Source organism: Hakea prostrata, chromosome 3 (genome assembly GCF_041222555.1).
Source record: "Hakea prostrata isolate BN-2017 chromosome 3, UWA_Hpros_2, whole genome shotgun sequence".
NCBI lineage: Eukaryota > Viridiplantae > Streptophyta > Magnoliopsida > Proteales > Proteaceae > Hakea > Hakea prostrata.
In genome coordinates, this window is record NC_142602.1 from 15504100 (window position 1) to 15525371 (window position 21272).

The window sequence follows — 21272 nt, forward strand, 5'->3', positions numbered from 1 at the left end:
CATTTGGAGTTACCCTCCTGTTTTTTCCCCTTGGAAAATGTTTCTCATATATGTTTGGAAATTTTATTTTCTTTCCTGTTTTGCATCTTTTGTTTCATGTTATGTTTTAAATTTGTGAGACATTGATATTGCTTTTGGTCATTCTTTATACTTCGACAGTTGCCTTTTCAAATTTTTATTTTTATAGTGCATAGTTATATCGTTTTAAATTTGGAAAAAAAATGTAATCATGGAGTAAAAAAATGTAATCATGGAGTCTTAACTGGTGGAGTTGACTCATTTCTTGTCATTGATCTCCAAGTTTTTATTTATTTTGTGACCCATAGTTAACAAGGCTTGCCTTGTCATCCTGGTGACATAGTTGCCTCGGTTGCTTTGTGTCCATGCTCTCGCTGCCTTAAACCTGGATGCTGTGACAACTATATTGTGAATGAAAATTAAATGCTGTAAATGCCACTCAGGTAGAGTTAGAATATCATGTTTGACATGACAGTGAGACACTAATTGAAAGGAGGACCTTATATTTATGAACTACAATTTGGCCTTTGTAATTGTATACTACTCTTCAAAGTAGTGACAACTATTTACAGCATGCTCTTTTCCTGATGTGGATCAACTTTTATATACTCAGCTATTCATTTGTTCTATAAGCTTGAGATATCTATCTCTATCATCCTAGTTCTATCTAAGCAAGATTTGATCTATCCTCCATTGCTATTATTACTACTGAGATCATATATCGTTTGGTATCAATTGTAGAAAATTTTACTGATTAGATTAGTGAGGATGAAGGTTCAGCATGTCTCATCTGGAAGTATAGCTATACATTATTCAATTACGGCTACATAGCAGTTCAGGTTGTGGACAATTTACATGGAAATTTCCAAGTTGAAATCATGGTGCTGGGAAATCACAAAAAATTAGGGAATACTGCAGGGTGTAGGACATATATAGAAGGTATTTCTATAAATGGGAATGTACTGGATGCGAGTTTGATATTTGATGTCGCCAATCAAAATTAGTCTTAAAACCCAATATGGTTAGAATTGCCATATCACTCTTCCACATGGCAAAAACCGAGGCGTGAAGATGACTGGATTCTATTTGTACCATGCAGAGGGCTGATTTGGTTTTTCTGGTTCTTGCATAAGGACTCTCCTCTTGGCTCTAGCAGCTTATCAAATTTAGTTATTAATGAGTCATGCCACTATGTACTTAACTCAACCAAGCTGTTTCTCCAACCCCCCACCCAAAAAAAAATAAAAGAAGAAGCTGTTTTTGGGGCCATGATTGTCACGACCCCAGTTTTCACAGGCTTGGTGGGGCCCACATTACATCTTCCAACCAAGGCACGTGACAGTTCCTCTCAATATCGTGGTTGCTGGTCTTGAGCGCCCACAAATCCACACTACTACCACGGGTCGTTCGGTCTCAATGCCCTTCCAATTCGGGTTTGATATGACAGGGACATCCTAGCCATACATCTAGACAAGTCCTATGTATGTCATCCAATGATCCAGGAAAGCGTCGATGGGCATCTTCGGAGAACATCCCATACTATTCCCTCCGATGTCCAAGGACAGAAGTACCAGTAGGGCACTCCCCAATCCCAAATCATACCTAAGCAATCACATGCTTATTTCCATCCATTACATATCAACAATACATTATCATATTGAAAACATGTCATAACATCTCATAATACAATGTATAAATAAATGACAAGAATAAGTAAACATGATAAACCAAGTAATTAAACATGGTGCTACTGTCATAAGGTAACTACAGTAGTCATATGATGTCTAAAATCAACTAATAAGTTAAGTCTACTAAGTTACCAACAACAGTGTAAAAGTCATACAATCTATGTTATATGGCAATAACCGTCCTTACCTCAAATTGTGAAGAAGATGATCCGAAGTCACAAGAGAATGGTCCAATTATAGTCTTAAAGCCCTAATCAAACATACATGAAGGATTAGAGAAAAAATCAAAACAATCGGAGATCGAACGGATCAAAACTGGGCAAAAGTTTCTGACAGCAACTCTGTTGGTCGATACATTGGGTCGATAGTATCGACCAACAAGCATCGACCAAAAGAATCTCGGACAGCAAGCTGGCTTTTTGGGTTTTGGCCCAAATTTGGTCTTCCGGGTCTCGGATCGATACGAAACTTGGAGGGAATGCTAGGAACAATAGCAGGAGACTATGAAGCAAGAATTAACATGATCCAATGGTCAAATTGAAAACCCCCAAATTGAGGTCCTAGGTTCAAACTTGCAAGAATCATGTTCTTCAATGAAATCAATTGCAATTGGAAGAGAACTTAGGAATTCAATTAAGGGGATGATGGGTAGTAGGTTAGAGATACATACTAACATATAATCATACCTAATTGAAAGGGAAAATCAGATTAAGAGATGAATTCATGTTGTAAAGAAGAGAAAAATCAAAATAAGAAAGCAAAAACATCATGTATGAGAATCATAGCATGGAAAGGGTGAAGAGAGGTTTAATCAAAGCAAAAGAGCTTGTAGAAGAGGTGGTTGCAAGGTTGCAGCACCATCTTCATGAACTAAGTAGCAAGAACAAGATGAGGTAGAAGTAGATTAGAGAGAGAGTGAGAGATTACATACCTTGGAGAAGAGATTAGAGAAGAGAGACAATGATTTTTGAAGAAGATCAACACCCAAGCCAAGGAGGAGGCTTGGAGGAGCTTTCCCACGTTCTCAGATGTTGAAATGAGTAAAATAACGTTTTAGGTTTGAGGTTTCACTTAAAAGGAGGAAGGAATATCCAAAAAGCACATTTTTATTCGAATCTGGGCTTGTTGGTCGATACCTTTGGTTGATAGTATCGACCACAGTATCGACCAACAGAGTCTCAACAGAATTTTCAGGAATAGTTTAGCAACTTCGAACAGGGATTCAGAAGGCTATAGAAGGTCAAATTGAGTAAGGTTTTCTTCTACAAGTCAATAAAGAAGTCTAGTTTCCAGAAATACCTTTGGATCAAGCATGAGAGTTCATTAGGTCCACCAACTAAGCTCACCTTCTTCAATGCGCAAGCAGGATTTGCCAGACATAGTTCAGCAACTTCGGACAGGGACTTGGGGGGCTATATGGGGTCAAATTGAGTGGGGTTTTCTCCTACAAGTCTAAAAATTGGGGGACATAGTATTGATCTACTTTTACTATGTTTTATTCCTTTGTGATTGAGATTTAGAAGAAGATGCTGCATCCTTGCAACCATCTCTTCTACAATCTCCTGTCATTCTTAAGGTTTTATGATCTTCATATTGATCTTCACCATGATCCTTGTGAAGTCTTCAAGAAGCCATAATCATACTTTTGATTTGATTTCAAGGCATGTTAGATTTATTCCTTGATTTCTTACAAAAGATTTATTGTTAACTGTTTTCCGAAGATTTTGGGAGAAGAAAAGTCAAGATAAAAGCAATGTCCTCCATCTCTTTAGAACCCTAGTACTCTCCCAATTTCGAGGACGAAATTATTTTAAGGGGGGAAGAATGTGAAATCCAGCCCAAACCTAGCCCGGGATACCCTATTTGTTTTGGGATAAAGAAAGACTTGTTTAATGTTAGACCTTGAAGTTGGACCTTGATTTGATTGTTGTTATCCTTGAAAGCCTTAGGAGGCTATGTCCGACCTTATCCTTACCCTGACTCGGCCCGGAAATTGTATTGTCTGTAGATCCAATGACCCGAAGTGGTGGGAAAAGTCCTTGTGGACCCTTTTGGTTGATGATTTGGTGTCGGAGCCCAAGCCCATGGACATTGACAATGATGCCCCTCACTTGAGAGCATTGTCAGTGTTAGTTTTGAATCTGCGCACCAAAGAGGGGTGAATTAGTTGAAATACCTAATGAACTCTTGTGCACAATCCAATTATATTTCCCAAAACTAGACTTCTTGATGGACTTGTAGGAGAAAACCCCACTCAATTTGACCCCATATAGCCTTCCAAATCCCTGTCCAAAGTTGCTGAACTATGTCTGGCAAATCCTGCTTGCGCATCGAAGAAGGTAAGCTTAGTTGGTGGACCTAATGAACTCCCATGCTTGATCCAAAGGTATTTCTGGAAACTAGACTTCTTTATTGACTTGTAGGAGAAAACCTCACTCAATTTGACCTTGTATAGCCTTCCGAATCCCTGTTCGAAGTTGCTGAACTTTTTCTTGAAAATTTTGTTGAGACTTTGTTGGTCGATACTATCAACCAAAGGTATCGACCAACAAGCCCAGATTCGAATAAAAAGGTGCTTTTTGGATATTCCTTTCTCCTTTTTAAGTGAAACCTCGAACCTAAATCATTATTTCACTCTTTTCAACATCTGAGAACGTGGGAAAGCTCCTCTAAGCCTCCTCCTTGGCTTGGGTGTTGATCTTCTTCAAGAATCATTGTCTCTCTTCTCTAATCTCTTCTCCAAAGTATGTAATCTCTCACTCTCTCTCTAATCAACTTCTACCTCATCTTGTTCTTGCTACTGAGTTCGTGAAGAAGGTGCTGCAACCTTGCAACCACCTCTTCTACAAGCTCTCTTGGGTTGATTAAACCTCTCTTCATTCTTTCCATTCTATGTTTCTTATACTTGATGTTCTTGCTTTCTTATTTTGATTTTTCTCTTCTTTACAACATGAATTCATCTCTTAATCTGATTTTCTCTTTCAATTAGGTCTGATTATATGTTTGTATGTATCTCTAATCTGCTGCCCATCATTCCCTTAATTGAATTCCTAAGTTCTCTTCCAATTGCAATTGATTTCATTGAAGAACATGATTCTTGCAAGTTTGAACCTAGGACCTCAATTTGGGGGTTTTCAATTTGATCATTGGATCATGTTAATTCTTGCTTCATAGTTTCCTGCTACTGTTCCTAGCATTCCCTCCAAGTTTCTTATCGATCCGAGACCCGGAAGACCAAATTTGGGCCAAAACCCAAAAAGCCAGCTTGCTGTCCGAGATTCTTTTGGTCGATGCTTGTTGGTCGATACTATCGACCCAATGTATCGACCAACAGAGTTGCTGTCAGAAACTTTTGCCCAGTTTTGATTTTTTCTCTAATCCTTCATGTATGTTTGTTTAGGGCTTTAAGACTATAATTGGACCATTCTCTTGTGACTTCGGATCCTCTTCTTCACAATTTGAGGTAAGGACGGTTATTGCCATATAACATAGACTGTATGACTTTTACACTGTTGTTGGTAACTTAGTAGACTTTAACTTATTAGTTGATTTTAGACATCATATGACTACTGTAGTTACCTTATGACAGTAGCACCATGTTTAATTACTTTGTTTATCATGTTTACTTATTCTTGTCATTTATTTATACATTGTATTATGAGATGTTATGACATGTTTTCAATATGATAATGTATTGCTGATATGTAATGAATGGAAATAAGCATGTGATTGCTTAGGTATGATTTGGGATTGGGGAGTGCCCTACTGGTACTTCTGTCCTTGGACATCGGAGGGAATAGTATGGGATGTTTTCCGAAGATGCCCATCGACGCTTTCTGGATCATTGGAGACATACATGGACTTGCAGATGTATGGCTAGGATGTCCTGCATATCGGACCCGATCGGAAGGGCATGAGCCGACGCCCGGGTGTGTGTGGATGTGGGCCTGTTTGCCCAAAAAATTAAAAAAAAACTAAATTGAACTTTCGGCTAGCGTACGTTGTGTTTGACTCTACTTGTTCCGTCCCGTTGTTTCATTCATTTTCATACCTTTGTTTTGTCTTGGTTTCATCCCTCGTTCTTTGTTGTGGTTTCCTTCAAGTTTAAAGGCGTTCTTGGGTGGTAGCGCCTTTGCCATTGTCATATATCTGAGGATCTGGCAATGTTTACAATAGTGAGCTTTGCTTCCCAGTAAGCAATATAGACAACCATATAAGTGTTGGTTGAGTTCTACTAGAATTTCAACTCTATTAGAGTTTTTGTTCATGTAAATTTTTATTCCTTGTTACCCAAGTAAGGGTATTTATGTAATAATATTATTTTCACTTTATTATAAATAGAGGGCTTGAGATCATTGATCGATCAAGCCATTCTGCCAACATTGTGTTTCACAACATGGTATAAGAGCCTAAGTTCGATTAGGGAAGAGAGAAGGAAAAAAAAGTATAGAAGACCTACCTCATTCTTCTAATTTTTGCAAATCCATCGCAGCTCTTCAAACCCGTCGCCTCTCTCTTTCTGTCGCTGTCGCAGCTCTTCAAACCCATCGAAAACCCACCGACAACCCATCAAAACCCATCGAACCCATCGCCTCTCTCTCGCTGTCGCTGTCGCAGCTCTTCAGACCCATCGACAACCCATCGCCCTTTTTTCTGGCAGTTCCGCCTTCTTTTTCTGGCTGTTCTTCAGTACCGCTGCATATTGTGAGTTCGATTCGACAAAACCAAGAACATAACAAAAAGAAGAAGAGCAGAAGAACTCCGCTGCTGCACTACATTCTTCAGTTCTGCTGCATATGGTGAGTTTGATTAGAAAGACCAAGAACAGAACAAAAAGGGAAGAAGAAGAGCAGAATAACTCTGCCGCTGCACTACCGCTGCTCCTGCAACACCACCTTCCTCCGCCGCTGCACTACAATGAGTTACTTCGAACCATTCTACCTTCCTCTGCCCTACTGCTGCACTATCGCTGCAAATGATGCTATATTGTGACAACAAGGCTGCTATTAGTATTGCTAATAACCTTGTGCAACATGATCAAATTAAGCACATTGAAATTGACAGGTTTTTTGTCAAAGGAAAGCTGGAACAAGGACTTATCTGCATGCCTTTTGTGAGGTTTGGAGTCCAAGTGGCAGATGTTTTCACTAAGGGTTTGAAAGAAGGAGATTTCCTTCCTATTGTAGGCAAGTTGGATATGACTAATATCTATGTCTTAACTTGAGGGGGGGAGTGTTGGTTGAGTTCTACTAGAACTTCAACTCTATTAGAGTTTTTGTTCATGTAAATTTCTATTCCTTGTTACCCAAGTAAGGGTATTTATGTAATAATATTATTTTCAGTTTATTATAAATAGGGGGCTTGAGATCACTGATCGATCAAGCCGTTCTGCCAACATTGTGTTTCACAACAATAGGTAAGTCAGGCAATTCATCATGCATCCATTATCACATCAAAGTCATATATCATTATGCATTCCAATTTTCTTTTTTCTTTTTCTTTATTAAAGTAGACCTAAGCGCTACTTGTAGAGAGGACACCTTCAGTTTAAACCACACAAGTGGCATCAGTTTTAGTCTCAGTCTTAGAGGTTCTCATTAAGAGATTCTCTTTTCAGTCTTTTGGCACAAGGCCATGTGTTTTCCACAGGAGGCCATCATTGGTCTAGTCTATCTTTCTACTTTTCAGTCTTGCTTCATGCCCTCCCATTTGGGTACATTAAGCACCAGGACTTACAGAAGCCATTAGCATTTTATTTATTTCTTTATTATATTCAATTTCAATATTGCATTATTGTACATTGTCCATTTTAATGTTCCTCTTGCATTTCAATCATACAATCCAATCACTTAAATCAGAAAACATGATAATTCTAAATTTAACAAACATAAGCATCTTCAAATTCATAATTTAACAGTTTAAGCATATTATTAGCATTTCAATTCAAATACTTCAATCAAGTTCTTAAGCTATCATTCAATTCCATGCATTTTGTTCTATTCACAAACCAATATATTAAGCACTTTCCATCGATTGCATCAGTTAATGAATAAGATAGAGTTTATATTAACATGTGAATGCTACCTGTCTACTAAGTGGAATCACCCACTTATAACATACATAGGTTGGTCAATATCACTTACTTGTTCCTGTTCCATGTTCGTTTCTCGATCTTGCCTCAGTTAAAAGTCTGTCCTCTCTCATGTATTCCAAATAATCCTTGACTATTTCAATTCATGCGGAAAGCTTCTCCTTTACTTTCTCTCTCCTCCTTCCTCTTTCTCTTCTCTCTCCTCTCTATGTTCTTTCTCTTCTCTCTCCTCTCCACGTTCTTTCTCTTTTCTTTCTCTTCTCTCTCTTCCTTAGTTCTTCTACACGTTTCTTTACCCTAGAATCTTTCTCTTTTCCACGCAAAAACCAACCTCCTCTTTATTCTTCCTTTTCTCTCTCTTTCCACTCTTATCTTAACACCTAAAATATGGTAATAAATATAACACCTCATGTCATGTTTTTGCAAGTTTTGCCACGTTGGGTGGGAGGGAGAGGGAGAGGGAGAGGGAGAGGGAGGTGTCACCTCCTCCTCCTCTCTCTCCTTAACTTATCATGTTTTATATCATTAATATAATATAATATAATATAATATATACGTGTATATATATTTAGCTAATTAATTAGTGGGCTTCTTTATGGGCTTGTGGGCCCACTCTATTTCCTCACGCAGAGCTCACATAGGGATGCAAATATTAATACCTCCGGGTTCAGAGAATTATGCTGATCACTTCCTTATTTTCAGTTGAGTCTAATTCCATCTTTGTGGGACCCATAAGCAATGTCGGATCTCGATCAAAATATTAATTGGAAGCCAGTTCTATTTCAGCTATCATTTAATTACACTCAAACCATTGACACGTGATCCTTTAATAATCTTGAGTATTGAAACATTCCCCACACAATGATTAACATAATAATATAAAAAGATGCGGGGCATCACAATGATGGTGTGGATCAAGGTCTCACTCTTGATTGATCCCAAATTCCCAATCCAATCTATAGACTGTAGTGGCTGATGCTGACTGATCCTAGGTTGACCAGGCTTAGATTTTCCATACTAGAATAGGTTAAGTCAATCTTTAAAATCTTTGCACAACTGCACAAGCTATTTGGGGTGTAAATGTTTATTTGATAAGTGAACTTTCAATTCCTGAGTTCTTAACATAGTTTTATGTCCCCTTCTTTTGTGAAGAGATGTTTCCCTATTGCTGGATCAAGGATTCAAAGCTCAGAAATTCTGCTTCTTCCACCCTCTTATGAATGATGTGACAATCTGTAAGTAAGGTCTTTCTTGTATTTTTTTTTCTCTCTTTCTTCATCCTCTTCACATTCTTTCCTTGTATTTGCAGATTTTCTTTCAGCTATTCTGATATCTAATTTGAACAATTGATCATGGAAGTGTGTAATTTGCATCAGGTCTTCAGAATTATCTGTTGCAAATCACAAGTTGTAATTCCAGAGCTTGTCCCCTCATTGACTAGTTTTTTATGATTTGGCAACAGTAGCACCACTTGAAATGATCTCTGTGAGACCTACTTTGGTTGCTTGGGACACCTGGCACTCCCCTTGGTGCAGACCAAGAGGATCTGCTGTGGTGGGCTTCATAGAGAGGAGTGAGAAGAATGAGGAGGAGAAAGGGGAAGGGGAATATCACATTCACACACACTCGCACTTGAGCTTCTTTGCTAATTTCTCCATTAATCAAATTTCAAAACTGAGTGCTTCCTACAGTCACAAGAATAAACAGGGTTTAAGCCTTGCATAAAAATAGAATCCCAACCAAAATAGAAAGCGACAATAAGAAACTAACCATAACAATTCATATTTTTAAAAGGAAACTACCTAAGAAACTATAAGTAACCTACCAACATTAAAGAAATTAAAAGCCCTTTCCTTCATATGGCCCCTTTCGAGACGTTCCTTCGGATTTGGTCTAGATTGGTCTTGGATTTTGAGAAATTTTTCAGGCTCCTCCATTTGCGATCGGATTGGTAAGCTAGTGTTTTGTGCCCTTATCCACCACCTTTGGTGGGAGCGCAATCTCCGGAGATGGACCTCCAAATCTCGCTCGTTTGACCAGATTTGGAATGCCATCTTCTTTGATGTTTCTTCCAGATTGGTAGCTATCCCCCACCCCCCAGTCGATGATACCCCAAGGAACAGGCTTATTGTTGTCTCCTGGGGTCTTAGTTCTTCCCTCCGGTCTTCTTCTTAAAGACCTTGTATTCCTCTTTGCTTTAATATAATTATTTATTCATCCCAAAAAAAAAAAAATTAAAAAATTTATAATTTACTAATTCCAGCCACTGCAGACCAGAAACCAGTTAAGGACCAGGTTTTCATTTCCAAAATGGATCATGTCAGTCCAGCCAGGCTAAGACTAATACATCACCCCTGGGCATTCCATAAAAGATTACGTTTTCTCTGTGTGGAACATTCTAAGATGGTGGGATGCCGGTCACTGTGAACCAGATAGCCTGAATGGATATGTGACTGTTATGAACTCTTTCCCATTGAAAAAAAAAAAACACTGGTTAATTGCTTTCCTGGGTATTTTATAAGAATATAAGATTAAAACTATTTAATCCAGTCTTGAGTCTCTTGACTTACAATTAGGTAGTCATTTTAAATTTTTTTTTACCCTCGCTTAATTCCCATCCTACAGTATCATAGGCACAACTCGTCTACCTATGATAATCCTGAATGAACTCAAGATGGCTTGGTTTTTGGAGTTTGTCAGTGTAAATCTCCTCTCTAGCTAGTATTTTGATACTTGAATTTTAACAGTTAGTCCATGTGTGTGGATTTTGGGTTGTATGGATGTGTAAACACTCTTTACTTGCTGCTTGTGGGAGTAAAGTTTTTATGTGTTTTTGTCTTCAATAAAGTAGCAACAGATTCATGTATTCATCCTTGATAGTTAAGCACAACATGTTCTCCGTATAGTCAAAATAATTGTTTTTGTATTCCCAGCAAGACTTGATTTTTTGCTCCATTTTTCTAGACAGCTAAGATCCATGATCGCCCTCGTATTGAAATGAACAAGAGCTTGCACTGGAAAATATTGTACTATATAATGATTATATACTATCTATCCATGTCCCCCTCCCCCCCCCAAAAAAAAAAAAAAAAACTATCTATTCTTATCCTCATTATTGGCTTTCAGTAGAGGAGTTGTAGTAGGTATGCTTGTGAAAGAAAAAGTAGGTGGGCTTAGCATGATCTTTGAGTTTGATGACTGTTCTTTACAGCAATGATTATGGAGATCTGGGAAAAGAGGTAGTTACAGAAACAAGTTATTGAGGCCAAGTATGTGATGTTAGAAGGAATGGGATAGGGGTTTCAGTAGCATTAGTCAAGGCCATTTGAGACTTCAAGTATTGATGGTTGGTCATAGTTTCCTTGCACACTGAAGGAATAGATGTGTTTGTCACATTTTCCTTCTTGTGAAAGACCTGGTTGTTTTGAAGTTATCCAATAGAGTTAGATTAGTTGAATTGGCATATGGCTTTCTAATCACAAGGAAGCCAGTCCAGCTTACGCAATGGTGTTCGCGGCCTTACTAATAATTCGCTGATGGGAATCTTCTTCGACTGGGCATTTGGCCAACCTTCCGTCATGAGTTATTGGTGCTCAGCTGTGCCCCACGCTATACGTCTAATCACGCTGTCCTTAATTACGATGCCTTTTTCTCTATTTAGAGACAAAGCACAGTGCTCACCATTCACTGAATTGGCATATAGCTTTCTAACCCCAAGGGGATGGCAGTTGGCAGAGTTGGTATGGGTGCTAGTCTAAATCAACAGGTGACCTGTCTCTAGCCCTCTTACCTGCATGGGGTCTCTCATCTTTGATTTAATAGGCTTTCCATTTAAACCCTTAATAGCCTTTTTATTCTTGTTGAGAATTGAGAAAGAAGCTCGTTTGTGGGTGAGCAACAATTACCTTTGCCCAACTTGGTTCCATGATTTCTATCCTTGGAATCTGAAGCTCATGCTTAAAAGTTTTGGTGGTCTGTGACTTGTGTTTCTTAATATCAAAGGTTAAGGTGAAGCAGAATTTTTATCTTTGCTACTCAAAAACCATTCTTTTCTGAGTTACATTCAGTTTGCCTCAGTTTTAGTTGTAATTTACAGAAAAGTCACTCCCTAAAGATTAATTAATGTTCTGTCCAAGAACCAGGTTTTTCCTTCCAAAAGATTCCAAAACTATTCAGAAATTCTGGGTTTGCCATTGATTTATTAATTTTGAGTTTTATTGTTCAAGGTGGTGGTGGGCACAAACTATTCAGAAATTAGTGGGTTTTGGAACACTAGGCCACAGAGTCACCCGATTCATCAAGTTAACTCGACCAAGTCTTACACAAAGATGAGTTGACATGTTCCTCACCTCCATGATTTTGGGAGTTAAGTGGACTAATCCGTATTCGTAAGTTAATGTCCAAGTCCATAAGTTAATTTCCGAGTTGGCAAGCTATGCTAGTGTATTATCTTATATATATTTGTGTGTTTTTCAACTAAGCAGTCTTGCTAACCATGATATAATAATTTTATCCTGTCAGGTTTTCTTTAAAAATTCATCTATAGTTGGCAAGGTGTTCCCTAGGCACACTAACTCTCCAATTTCTAGGATCTCCTGGACACCATGACAACTATGGATTTTGAGGTGTTTGAGTTTGTGTGATGTTTTTAAATTTTGTATTTTTGTACCAAGTTTTGCTGAAAGTTGATATAGGCAGTATCATAAGCTTAACCACATCATAACTTTTGTGGCTTAAATGTAAAATATAATTTGTATCATATAAGAAAATTTATCAACTCTCTATGATAAGATGAATGTTGCTTCTGGGAAGTTAGGAGGTCTATACTTTTGATTTTAATATGTGTGTATCAAAGGGCTGAAGTTCCTGAGAAAAAAAGGGTGGGGGGGGGGGGGGTGTCTGCCCTCATACAGTGAAGATTTAGTAGTCATTGTTCCTATTCAAAAGAGTTCTGTGTGATATGATTAATCATTAAATATCTGGATTCTGGACAAGTGCCAATTGGATTCTTTTTCAATTTATTGTTGATACTTTTCTGGAATATCTTGCAGCCCAAATTGATTATTCAACTGTTTAGGTTCATAAAAGTGAGGACCACTGAAATATAGTCTTTACTGGAAAATTACTGTCTATGTTGCTACCTCGATTGTAGCAATTTTGATTTTGTTCTTCATTAAGACCTCTGACAGAGAGTTTGATTCCATTTTGCCAGCTTTAACAGCTCGTGAGCTTGACAAATTTTTGGTTTCAATTGGAAGAAATCCCTCATATGTGGATTTCAAGGTTATTTTTTTGCTTATTCTGTAATTTAAGATTGCACTCTCTCTGTTTTAATTATCTTTTAACAACAATGCTGCTATTTAGTAGGTTACTCCCGCAGTGGGAAAGGATCAACCTCCTGATTTGGCTGCTCTAGTTCCATCTGGCACAATAGCTTTGCCGGATTCTGTTGTAAACACTGATGCAGTTCAATGCCCTCCTACTGAGCATGCTCCAATGGACCGTGAGAAACTGAAAGGCACAGGTAAACAATAAAAAACTGAAGGAATTATTGACCTTTCTTGAGTGTATGCTAAAGTACTTTGCTAGCTGAGTTTTTTTGTCATGTTTTCTGCATTTTCTTTGTATGATCAGTGCATGGTTTCATTGAGGGGAGAAACATTATCGTGAGTGCGTGACTAGTCTGATTCTAAAGTATACTTCCAATCCCTTTTTGTGCATGAGAAGCTGAAAATTATTGACTTTTGTTCGCCTTTTCTTCCTTCTCTTCCTTTAGAAGTTTGCGTGCTATCATGCTTTCATTTCCTTTGTTAGTCAACTATGTCTGAGTTTTTGGCAGAAAGCAACCTGGAGTTATTAGAAATATATAAGAAGACCGTAGTATGAGATTACTGAAATAAGTCTTATAATCTCAAATCATTGGAACAGATTTGTCCAATATGGCCTATTCTGTAGTAACTTAAACGAATATAGTGACTTATATTTACATTATTCCAGAGGCTGTTGCCCTTTGTTGTTTCAGTGGCTTGTTTTATATTTCTGTAACTGGTCAATCATATGTGAGTTGCATACCTAGCAAGGTAGCATTGTTAGTTGATGATAGCATGAAGTGTTGAGATTCTTGAGACCATGTTTTGCACCAAACTAAATATGCCTTGAAACCAATCCAGCATGGTCCCTTCGAGGTAAAGAGTAGGGGCAGATTCCTAAAAGATTTTAGACCTGGCTGAGCATATTAAGTCAGTTCTTGGGCATGTTTAGAAGCATATTGAAGCAAGCAATGCCAAGTACAAAGGAGCAATGCATAATGGGGCCCACTATGGTGTATAGGCACTAGATTGGGCCAGCCTAGTATCGGATAGGTTAAAGGGCTTGATTCAACTCATTCCATCCGCTTTGGAGCTTTTGGCACATTTGTCAAGTATCTAACATCCTGGTTAGAGATCTCTCTTTTTTAGCCTAGCGAGACAAAATGTAGGTCGAGTCTAGGATTTTACCCCAACTCGACCGAGATGTCAGTCCAACGCAGCCCCCTTTTAAACATTCTCGCTTGGATCTCGCCTCAACTGGCTCTTGCTCCTATCTCGACAACACACTTGAACCTTCACTTTGGCCCTATTTTTTGCCTGATTCTTGTTGGATCTTCACTTGCAAAACTCCTAAGCAAGATTTAACACATCTACATTAACAAAACAAGATCAATCAAAGGCCATTTGAAGGAGTTCTTCAAGCAAGGTGAAATTTTCCCCTAAATTTGATTTTTTCAAATACTATGTGTTCTATATTAGGTCTTTGAGTGTGGATTAAACATATGTTTAACATCTTTGTCTTATGCACACTTTCATGGGAAAAAAATTTAATTTTCTGTCATGGGAAAAATAGTTTTTTGAGACCTTATATTTAATGTTCTAGATTAGGTCTTTTAGTGTGGATTAAACATGGGAAATTTTTTTTTGAGACCTTATAGGATAAAAGCTATGCTAGGGCGTTCCCCGACAAAAGAAGCGATACGCTACACTATGGCCCGGGTGTAGTGATAAGTGGGCAAGGGTTAGCTAGGGTGTCCCCTGTAAGCGACGCGTCGCATCGGCGCTCGGATGCGGTGATAAGTAGGCAAGGGTTCCCGCGCCGTGGACGAATGCGGGTAAAGAAGCTAGTCCATAAGCGTAGGATTAGATTGGCATCTTGGAACATAGGATCTTTAACTGGTAAGAGCTTAGAATTGATTGATGTTATGAGGAGAAGAAGGATTAATGTAGCTTGCATCCAAGAGACTAGATGAAGGGGTAAAAAAGCCAAAAAGTTGGATGACTTTAAACTTTGGTATACTGGGGATAAAACAAATAAAAATGGAGTGGGTACAATAGTGGATTAAGATTTAAAAAATGATGTGGTGGATGTTAAAAGAGTGGGTGATAGGATTATTGCTATCAAGCTTGTAATGGAGAAAGAATGCATAAATATAATTTGTGCATATGCACCTCAAGTAGGATTAGATGAAAGTCTAAAGCTAGAATTTTGGGAAAATATGGATGGATTAATGCAAGGAATTCGTCAAGGAGAAAAGATTATCATAGGAGGTGATTTAAATGGACATATTGGAAAAGATCAAAGAGGATATGAGAGTGTTCATGGAGGATATGGTTCATGGTAAAAAATTCGAGGGAAACTTAAGTTTCAACCGGGTGAAATGGAACTAGTTGGACTGGGCCGAGGACTTTCGGCATCGTTCGCGGGTAGAGCTTTGGGGGGGACCTAGCATTGATAAAGATGCATTTGTTGTTTTTGCAAAATCAATATGCTGTCTTCTGCTACATAATGTGGTTGTCCGTACAATATACTACTCTTGCCCATTCATTTTTTCTAACTTCAAAATAGTTGACAATAGGTACCTTGTGTTAGGGGTGCCGGTGTTCATCCTTGGCGGTTCTCTCCTCTCCTCCCCCTGCTCCCTGCTTTTGCCTGGTTGTCGTTTCCCGCTTTATGGTCGGTCATCATATGCTTGGTGTCCCTTGGGGGTCGCCTTTGGTGGTCTGGGGGGTTTTGTCGTGGGTATTTGGGACATGAATTTTGGGGCTCTTTCGGGGTCCCGTTTCCACATTTCCCGTTTCCCGTTTCCTGATTTCCTAGGTTTCCCGTTTCCCAGTTTCCCCGTTTGGGATTTTTCCTCGGCTGGTCCCTGGTTGACCGTTTCGGGTTCTCATTTCGCGGTTTCGGTCCTCGTGGTTTCGTTGTTTCCATGGGATTTGGTGTTTGGTTCTGGTTTGTTCTTGATTGGTTTTGGAGAAAGGAATGAGGAGGGGATTTCAATTTTGGATTTTGCCTACCGCTTTTGATCTATCTATATTAAATACTTACTTCAAAAAGAGAGATGAACATTTAATTACTTTCAAAAGTGGACAGCATAGAAGCCAAATAGATTTCTTCCTAACTAGAAGGACTGATAGATTGTTGTGCAAGGATTGCAAGGTGATACCGGGGAAAAGCTTAATCGCACAACATAGACTTGTGGTCTTGGATATGTGCTTAGTCCCAAAAACACATAAAAGGTCCAAGGTAAACTATCCCAGAATAAGATGGTGGAATTTGAAAGGAGAGTACTTTAAATCCTTCATTAATGAAATAGTCAAACAAGAAAAATGGGATTTTAAAGGGGATACCAATGTAATGTGGAATGAGATGGCTATGTGTATTAAGAAGGTGGCTAAAGATGTTCTAGGTGAATCAAAAGGAAAGACCCATTCTTATAGAGAGACGTGGTGGTGGGATAGTGAGGTTCAAGCTGCCATTAGGAATAAAAAAGCTAGTTTTAAGGCATGGCAAAGAACTAAAGATGTTGAGGATCTTCATAGGTATAGGTTGGATAGAAATGAAGCTAAGAAAATTGCAAGAAAAGCAAGGGAAAGGAAGTATGAAGAGTTGTATAATAAATTGGGCACAAAGGAAGGGGAAAAATCTATTTATAAGATAGCTAAGATGAGGGATAGGAAGAGTAGAGATCTTGACCATGTTAGATGTATTAAAAATGGAGATGGTAAAGTATTAGTTTGTGAGGATATTAAGAAAAGATGGGAAACCTATTTCTCTAGTTTACTAAATGAGCATTCTTCAAGCACTTATGTTTCGGACGATTACACTTTTCACCAAGGCACCTAGGTCCGAACTTATATATGTAGAATTTCGATGTCCGAAGTAAAAGAAGCTTTAAGGAGGATGAAACTCGGCAAGACGCAAGGTCCTGATGAAATCCCAATTGAAGTATGGAAGAGCTTAGGAACCCAGGACTAGTTTGGTTGACTAAGTTGTTTAATAAGATTATGAGCACAGGGAAAATGCCAGATGATTGGAGGAGAAGTGTTGTGGTTCCAATTTACAAAAATAAAGGAGATATTCAAAGTTGTAATAACTATAGGGGCATTAAATTGATGAGCCATACAATGAAATTATGGGAGAGAATAATTGAAACCCGTTTGAGACACTTAACTACAATTACGGAGAACCAATTTGGGTTTATGCCGGGAAGATCTACAACGGAGGCTATTTACTTAATTAGGAGACTTATGGAAAGGTATAGAGAATGTAGGAAAGATCTTCATATGGTATTTATTGACCTAGAAAAAGCTTATGATAGAGTCCCTAGAGCGTTAATTTGGCAAGTACTAGAGCAAAGAAGTGTTGCAAGTAAATATATAGATATAGTTAAGGATATGTATGACGGTTTGGTGACTAGTGTTAGAACAGTGGGGGGACAAAGTAATGAATTCCCGATAACAGTTGGGCTACATCAAGGGTCAACTTTAAGCCCATATCTATTTGCACTGGTAATGGATGAATTAACCAAAGACATTCAAGATGAGGTCCCCTGGTGTATGCTTTTTGCGGATGATATTGTGTTGATTGATGAGACCCAGGTGGGGATTAATACCAAATTAGAATCATGGAGATTAGCTTTGGAATCAAAAGGCTTTAAACTTAGTAGATCGAAGACAGAATATTTAGTTTGTAACTTTAGTCATGATCGGCCAGATGATGAGGTGGTGATACTTGACGATAAAGAGATTCCTCAGAGTGATTGTTTTAGGTACCTAGGTTCAATCATAAGTAAAAGAGGTGATTTGGAAGATGAGGTTTCCCAAAGAATTAAAATAGGGTGGATGAAGTGGAGAGGTGCGTCCGGAGTCTTATGTGATCGGTGTATTCCATTAAAGCTTAAAGGAAAATTTTATAGGACCGTTGTTCGACCAGCTATGATGTACGGTGCAGAGTGTTGGGCTGTTAAAAAGAATCATATAGATAAACTCAGTGTAGCAGAAATGAGGATGCTAAGATGGATGAGTGGCAAAACTAGGATGGATAAGATAAAAAACAATCATATTAGAGTTGGGCTGGGAGTTGCTCCCATAAGTGATAAGCTTAGAGAAAGTCGTTTGAGGTGGCACGACCACGTTCAACGGAGACCTATAAATGCTCCTGTACGGAGAAGTGATATAATCCATATTGAAGGAACTGGAAGAGCTAGGGGTAGACCTAATATAACCTTAGGAGAAGTGGTGAGAAAGGATATGTATAGCTTAGGCCTTGTATCTAGCATGACCTCGAACAGAACTGATTGGAGGGCAAGAATCCATGTAGCCGACCCCATTTAGTTGGGACAAGGCTTATTGTTGTTGTTGTTGTAACTTATTTTTTGAATTTTCAGACTTAAGAAATACATTTCTAAGAAATGAAAATTAAAAATATTGAAAAATACTTAGGTTATGAAAGTCATTCTAATATGTGAAAAAAACTTGGCTTTAATTTATCAATTAATGGTTATATATTTTATGTTTTATAACGTTGCATGTTCATTCCTGCAACATTTTGGCTTCAAGCTTAGGTTTGAATTTGAACTCATATATAGGGTTGTTTTCTCTGAAATCTAAGCCCACCGGTGTGTTTAAAAGGCCTAAAATAGGCTAAATACCAAGTTTGAGCCCAACCTGACCTTTAACCGCCCGAGATGGGCCTCGAGTTCACTCTAGTTGGGCTCCGAGATTTACAATAGCTCGCCCGAGATCTCGACAACTCTGAGTGAGATCTCCGTTTTTTTCAAAGGTGAGACTGCGCTTGAGAGTGAGATCTCCTATCTTGCCTAACATTTGGTGATGGATTACTCTAATTATTCTTGTGTAGAGGTTTGTCTCCTCTTTTAGACCAAACATTTAGTAATCCAAACTGTTATTCAACTTAAAAATAGGTGTGCACAATGATTGGAAGGTGAACATACTTGTATCCCAGCTTGATTCAGCCTAGCTCGTTCTAGAGTGATGGTTTCATATTTATGGAGTGGCATGGTATGTCTCATCAACATAGGCAACATAGGATTGAGAAGAGGCTAACTTGAAAGATCTTAAGCTGGTCCTCCAAACAATTATAATAAGATTGAAGGAACTAGATGATGGATTGGATTTGTATGCATGGTGATATGGCCTAAGCTGGAGATAAATTGGCTAGATTGCCTACATGGGATAACTGTCGTCCTTAATACATCTCTGGGAGAATTCTAGAGTTTTGACCACCCTTTTTTTTTTGGGGTTTGGTGGGGGGGGGTGGGGGTCTAACCATAGGTTTTGAGAGGGTGGCGTATGATGACACTATTTGTGTGTCCACTGAATTTGACAATATAGGTTTGGTAGCCTAACCGCTGACCATATGGATATTTTTCAAAAAGATGACAGGGTAATGACATGCCGGAGTTTCGTAAGCATACATGCAAGTATATATTGTATAATACATATAATACTAACATAACGTGGCCATGACATAGTTCTTCATGCTGGAAAATGGTCTGAGTTAGGGTAGAAACCCTAATCTAGGTACTTAAAGACAAAAAATAACTTCATATTATTGATTTACATAAATTGGGCATGTGTGATATCTTTGCATCAGTTTGAAGGGGTCTGTTTTTAATATGGGTATTGGGGTGGAATCATCTATAGGTAATTATGTCTCATAACCATTCCATTATATTGTCTTTTACATTATAAATAAAGCTTGGGTTTGTCTAGTTTCCCAAATTTTGCAACATTTCTTCAATCTTTAAGGAATCCCAGACACAAAAATATGTACTTGAAGCATTTCATTTTCCATTTATTGTCAATTTTGAACTGTTATGATTTAGTTCAGTGATTTGGTTTTGGCACTCCTGATATGCCACCTGATTTGAGTAGCCAGCTTTGTTCACTTCAATTCATGTACAGGAGTTGTGAAGGAGTCCAATCATGCACCAGCTGTTAATGTTAAGCCCCAAAGTGCTGCTCATTCTTTAAGCTCCAACTCAAATGTGAGTAAATTTGTGGAAGAAATCATGGATAAAATGTCTGCCGTCGTGTTCTCTGAGGTGTGTGGCTATGCAATGTTTCATGCTCTTGTTTTTTCTTCAAGGCTTTGCATTTGGTAGCATTTTGAAATAAATTGTGCAGATTGCCAAGGAGACTGTCCATCAACGAGGAGAGCAGCTGGGGCCAGTCATATCAGACAAAGCCAGAGAACGTCTGAGATTGGATTTGGAGAGCCTTTCAGTGAGTATTTCTAAACCTATGCAAGCTTTATTTGCATTGTATGACATTTGATACTGTCTTGAACAAGAGGTATTGGATGCTGATGCATTGTCTTACTCTGAAAGCGTTAAAAAAAATTGTTGTGGGCAGCTGCCTATTTGCTCCATGTGGAATTTTTTGGGGCCTTTGGGAGAGGGCTGTTGATGAGCTAATGGACTAGCATAATGAATATAATCAATTGTGATGGCAACCATTAGAATTAATGAACTGCTATCATGAAAGTAAATTTATTCCTTGTGTTCAACTTTCTTCTCCTCCACTAAAAGTAGGGATCAGCTACCCAGATGGGTGGTTTCATTATTATATTTATTGATTCAACCAGCAAAGCTTGCTGTTCTGTGCTGGGCCAAAAAGAGTGACAGAATTTGGAATTGTTATTAAGCATAAAACCTTTTCCTGTCTTGTCCTTATGTTTCTGACCGACTAATGCACCTAAAATTTTTAAAAGCAGGAGTCCATATCATCATTTTCTTCTAAGTTTTCTGATCTGCTCTATTATGGGGAGGCTGAGTTAGTTGTCCAAGGACCTGCTATTTGTTTCCAAACAAATGTTTCAAGTTGCGGTGGCTGGTAGAAAATTCTCTAATTCTTGAAGAAATGCCCTTACAAGCCTCTATTACTGCAGGCAGGGTTTTTGTCATCACCAAAGTTAAAACCAATTGCGTGTCTTTATGAAAAATGTTGTAGTTGTGAAAACCGATCATTTCTTAAAGAAGAAAACAAACATTAAGAAGGCAGAAACATCTTGACGTCAGATTATCAGCAGTGAGAATCCTTTAGTTAGTCATTTTAATGGATGTTAATGGAAATTCCAGAGTTTAAGCCATTCGGTTGAGATGAGTCATGAAATTTGATGTGTAATCAACCCAAGGGCTG

The 21272-nt window shown here is 38.4% G+C and overlaps 1 protein-coding gene across 1 annotated transcript in view; it reads left to right on the forward strand.

Annotated features, from left to right (window-relative positions):
* The window catches only part of LOC149021143 (YbaK/aminoacyl-tRNA synthetase-associated domain-containing protein), a 36836-nt gene that overhangs the window by 13254 nt on the left and 2310 nt on the right, over positions 1-21272 (forward strand). The window contains exons 7-11 of the mRNA XM_089149399.1: positions 8950-9032; positions 13010-13080; positions 13165-13321; positions 20037-20176; positions 20259-20357. Of these exons, the coding sequence (XP_089005525.1) occupies positions 8950-9032; positions 13010-13080; positions 13165-13321; positions 20037-20176; positions 20259-20357 (550 nt within the window). The remainder of the gene's footprint in view (positions 1-8949; positions 9033-13009; positions 13081-13164; positions 13322-20036; positions 20177-20258; positions 20358-21272) is intronic.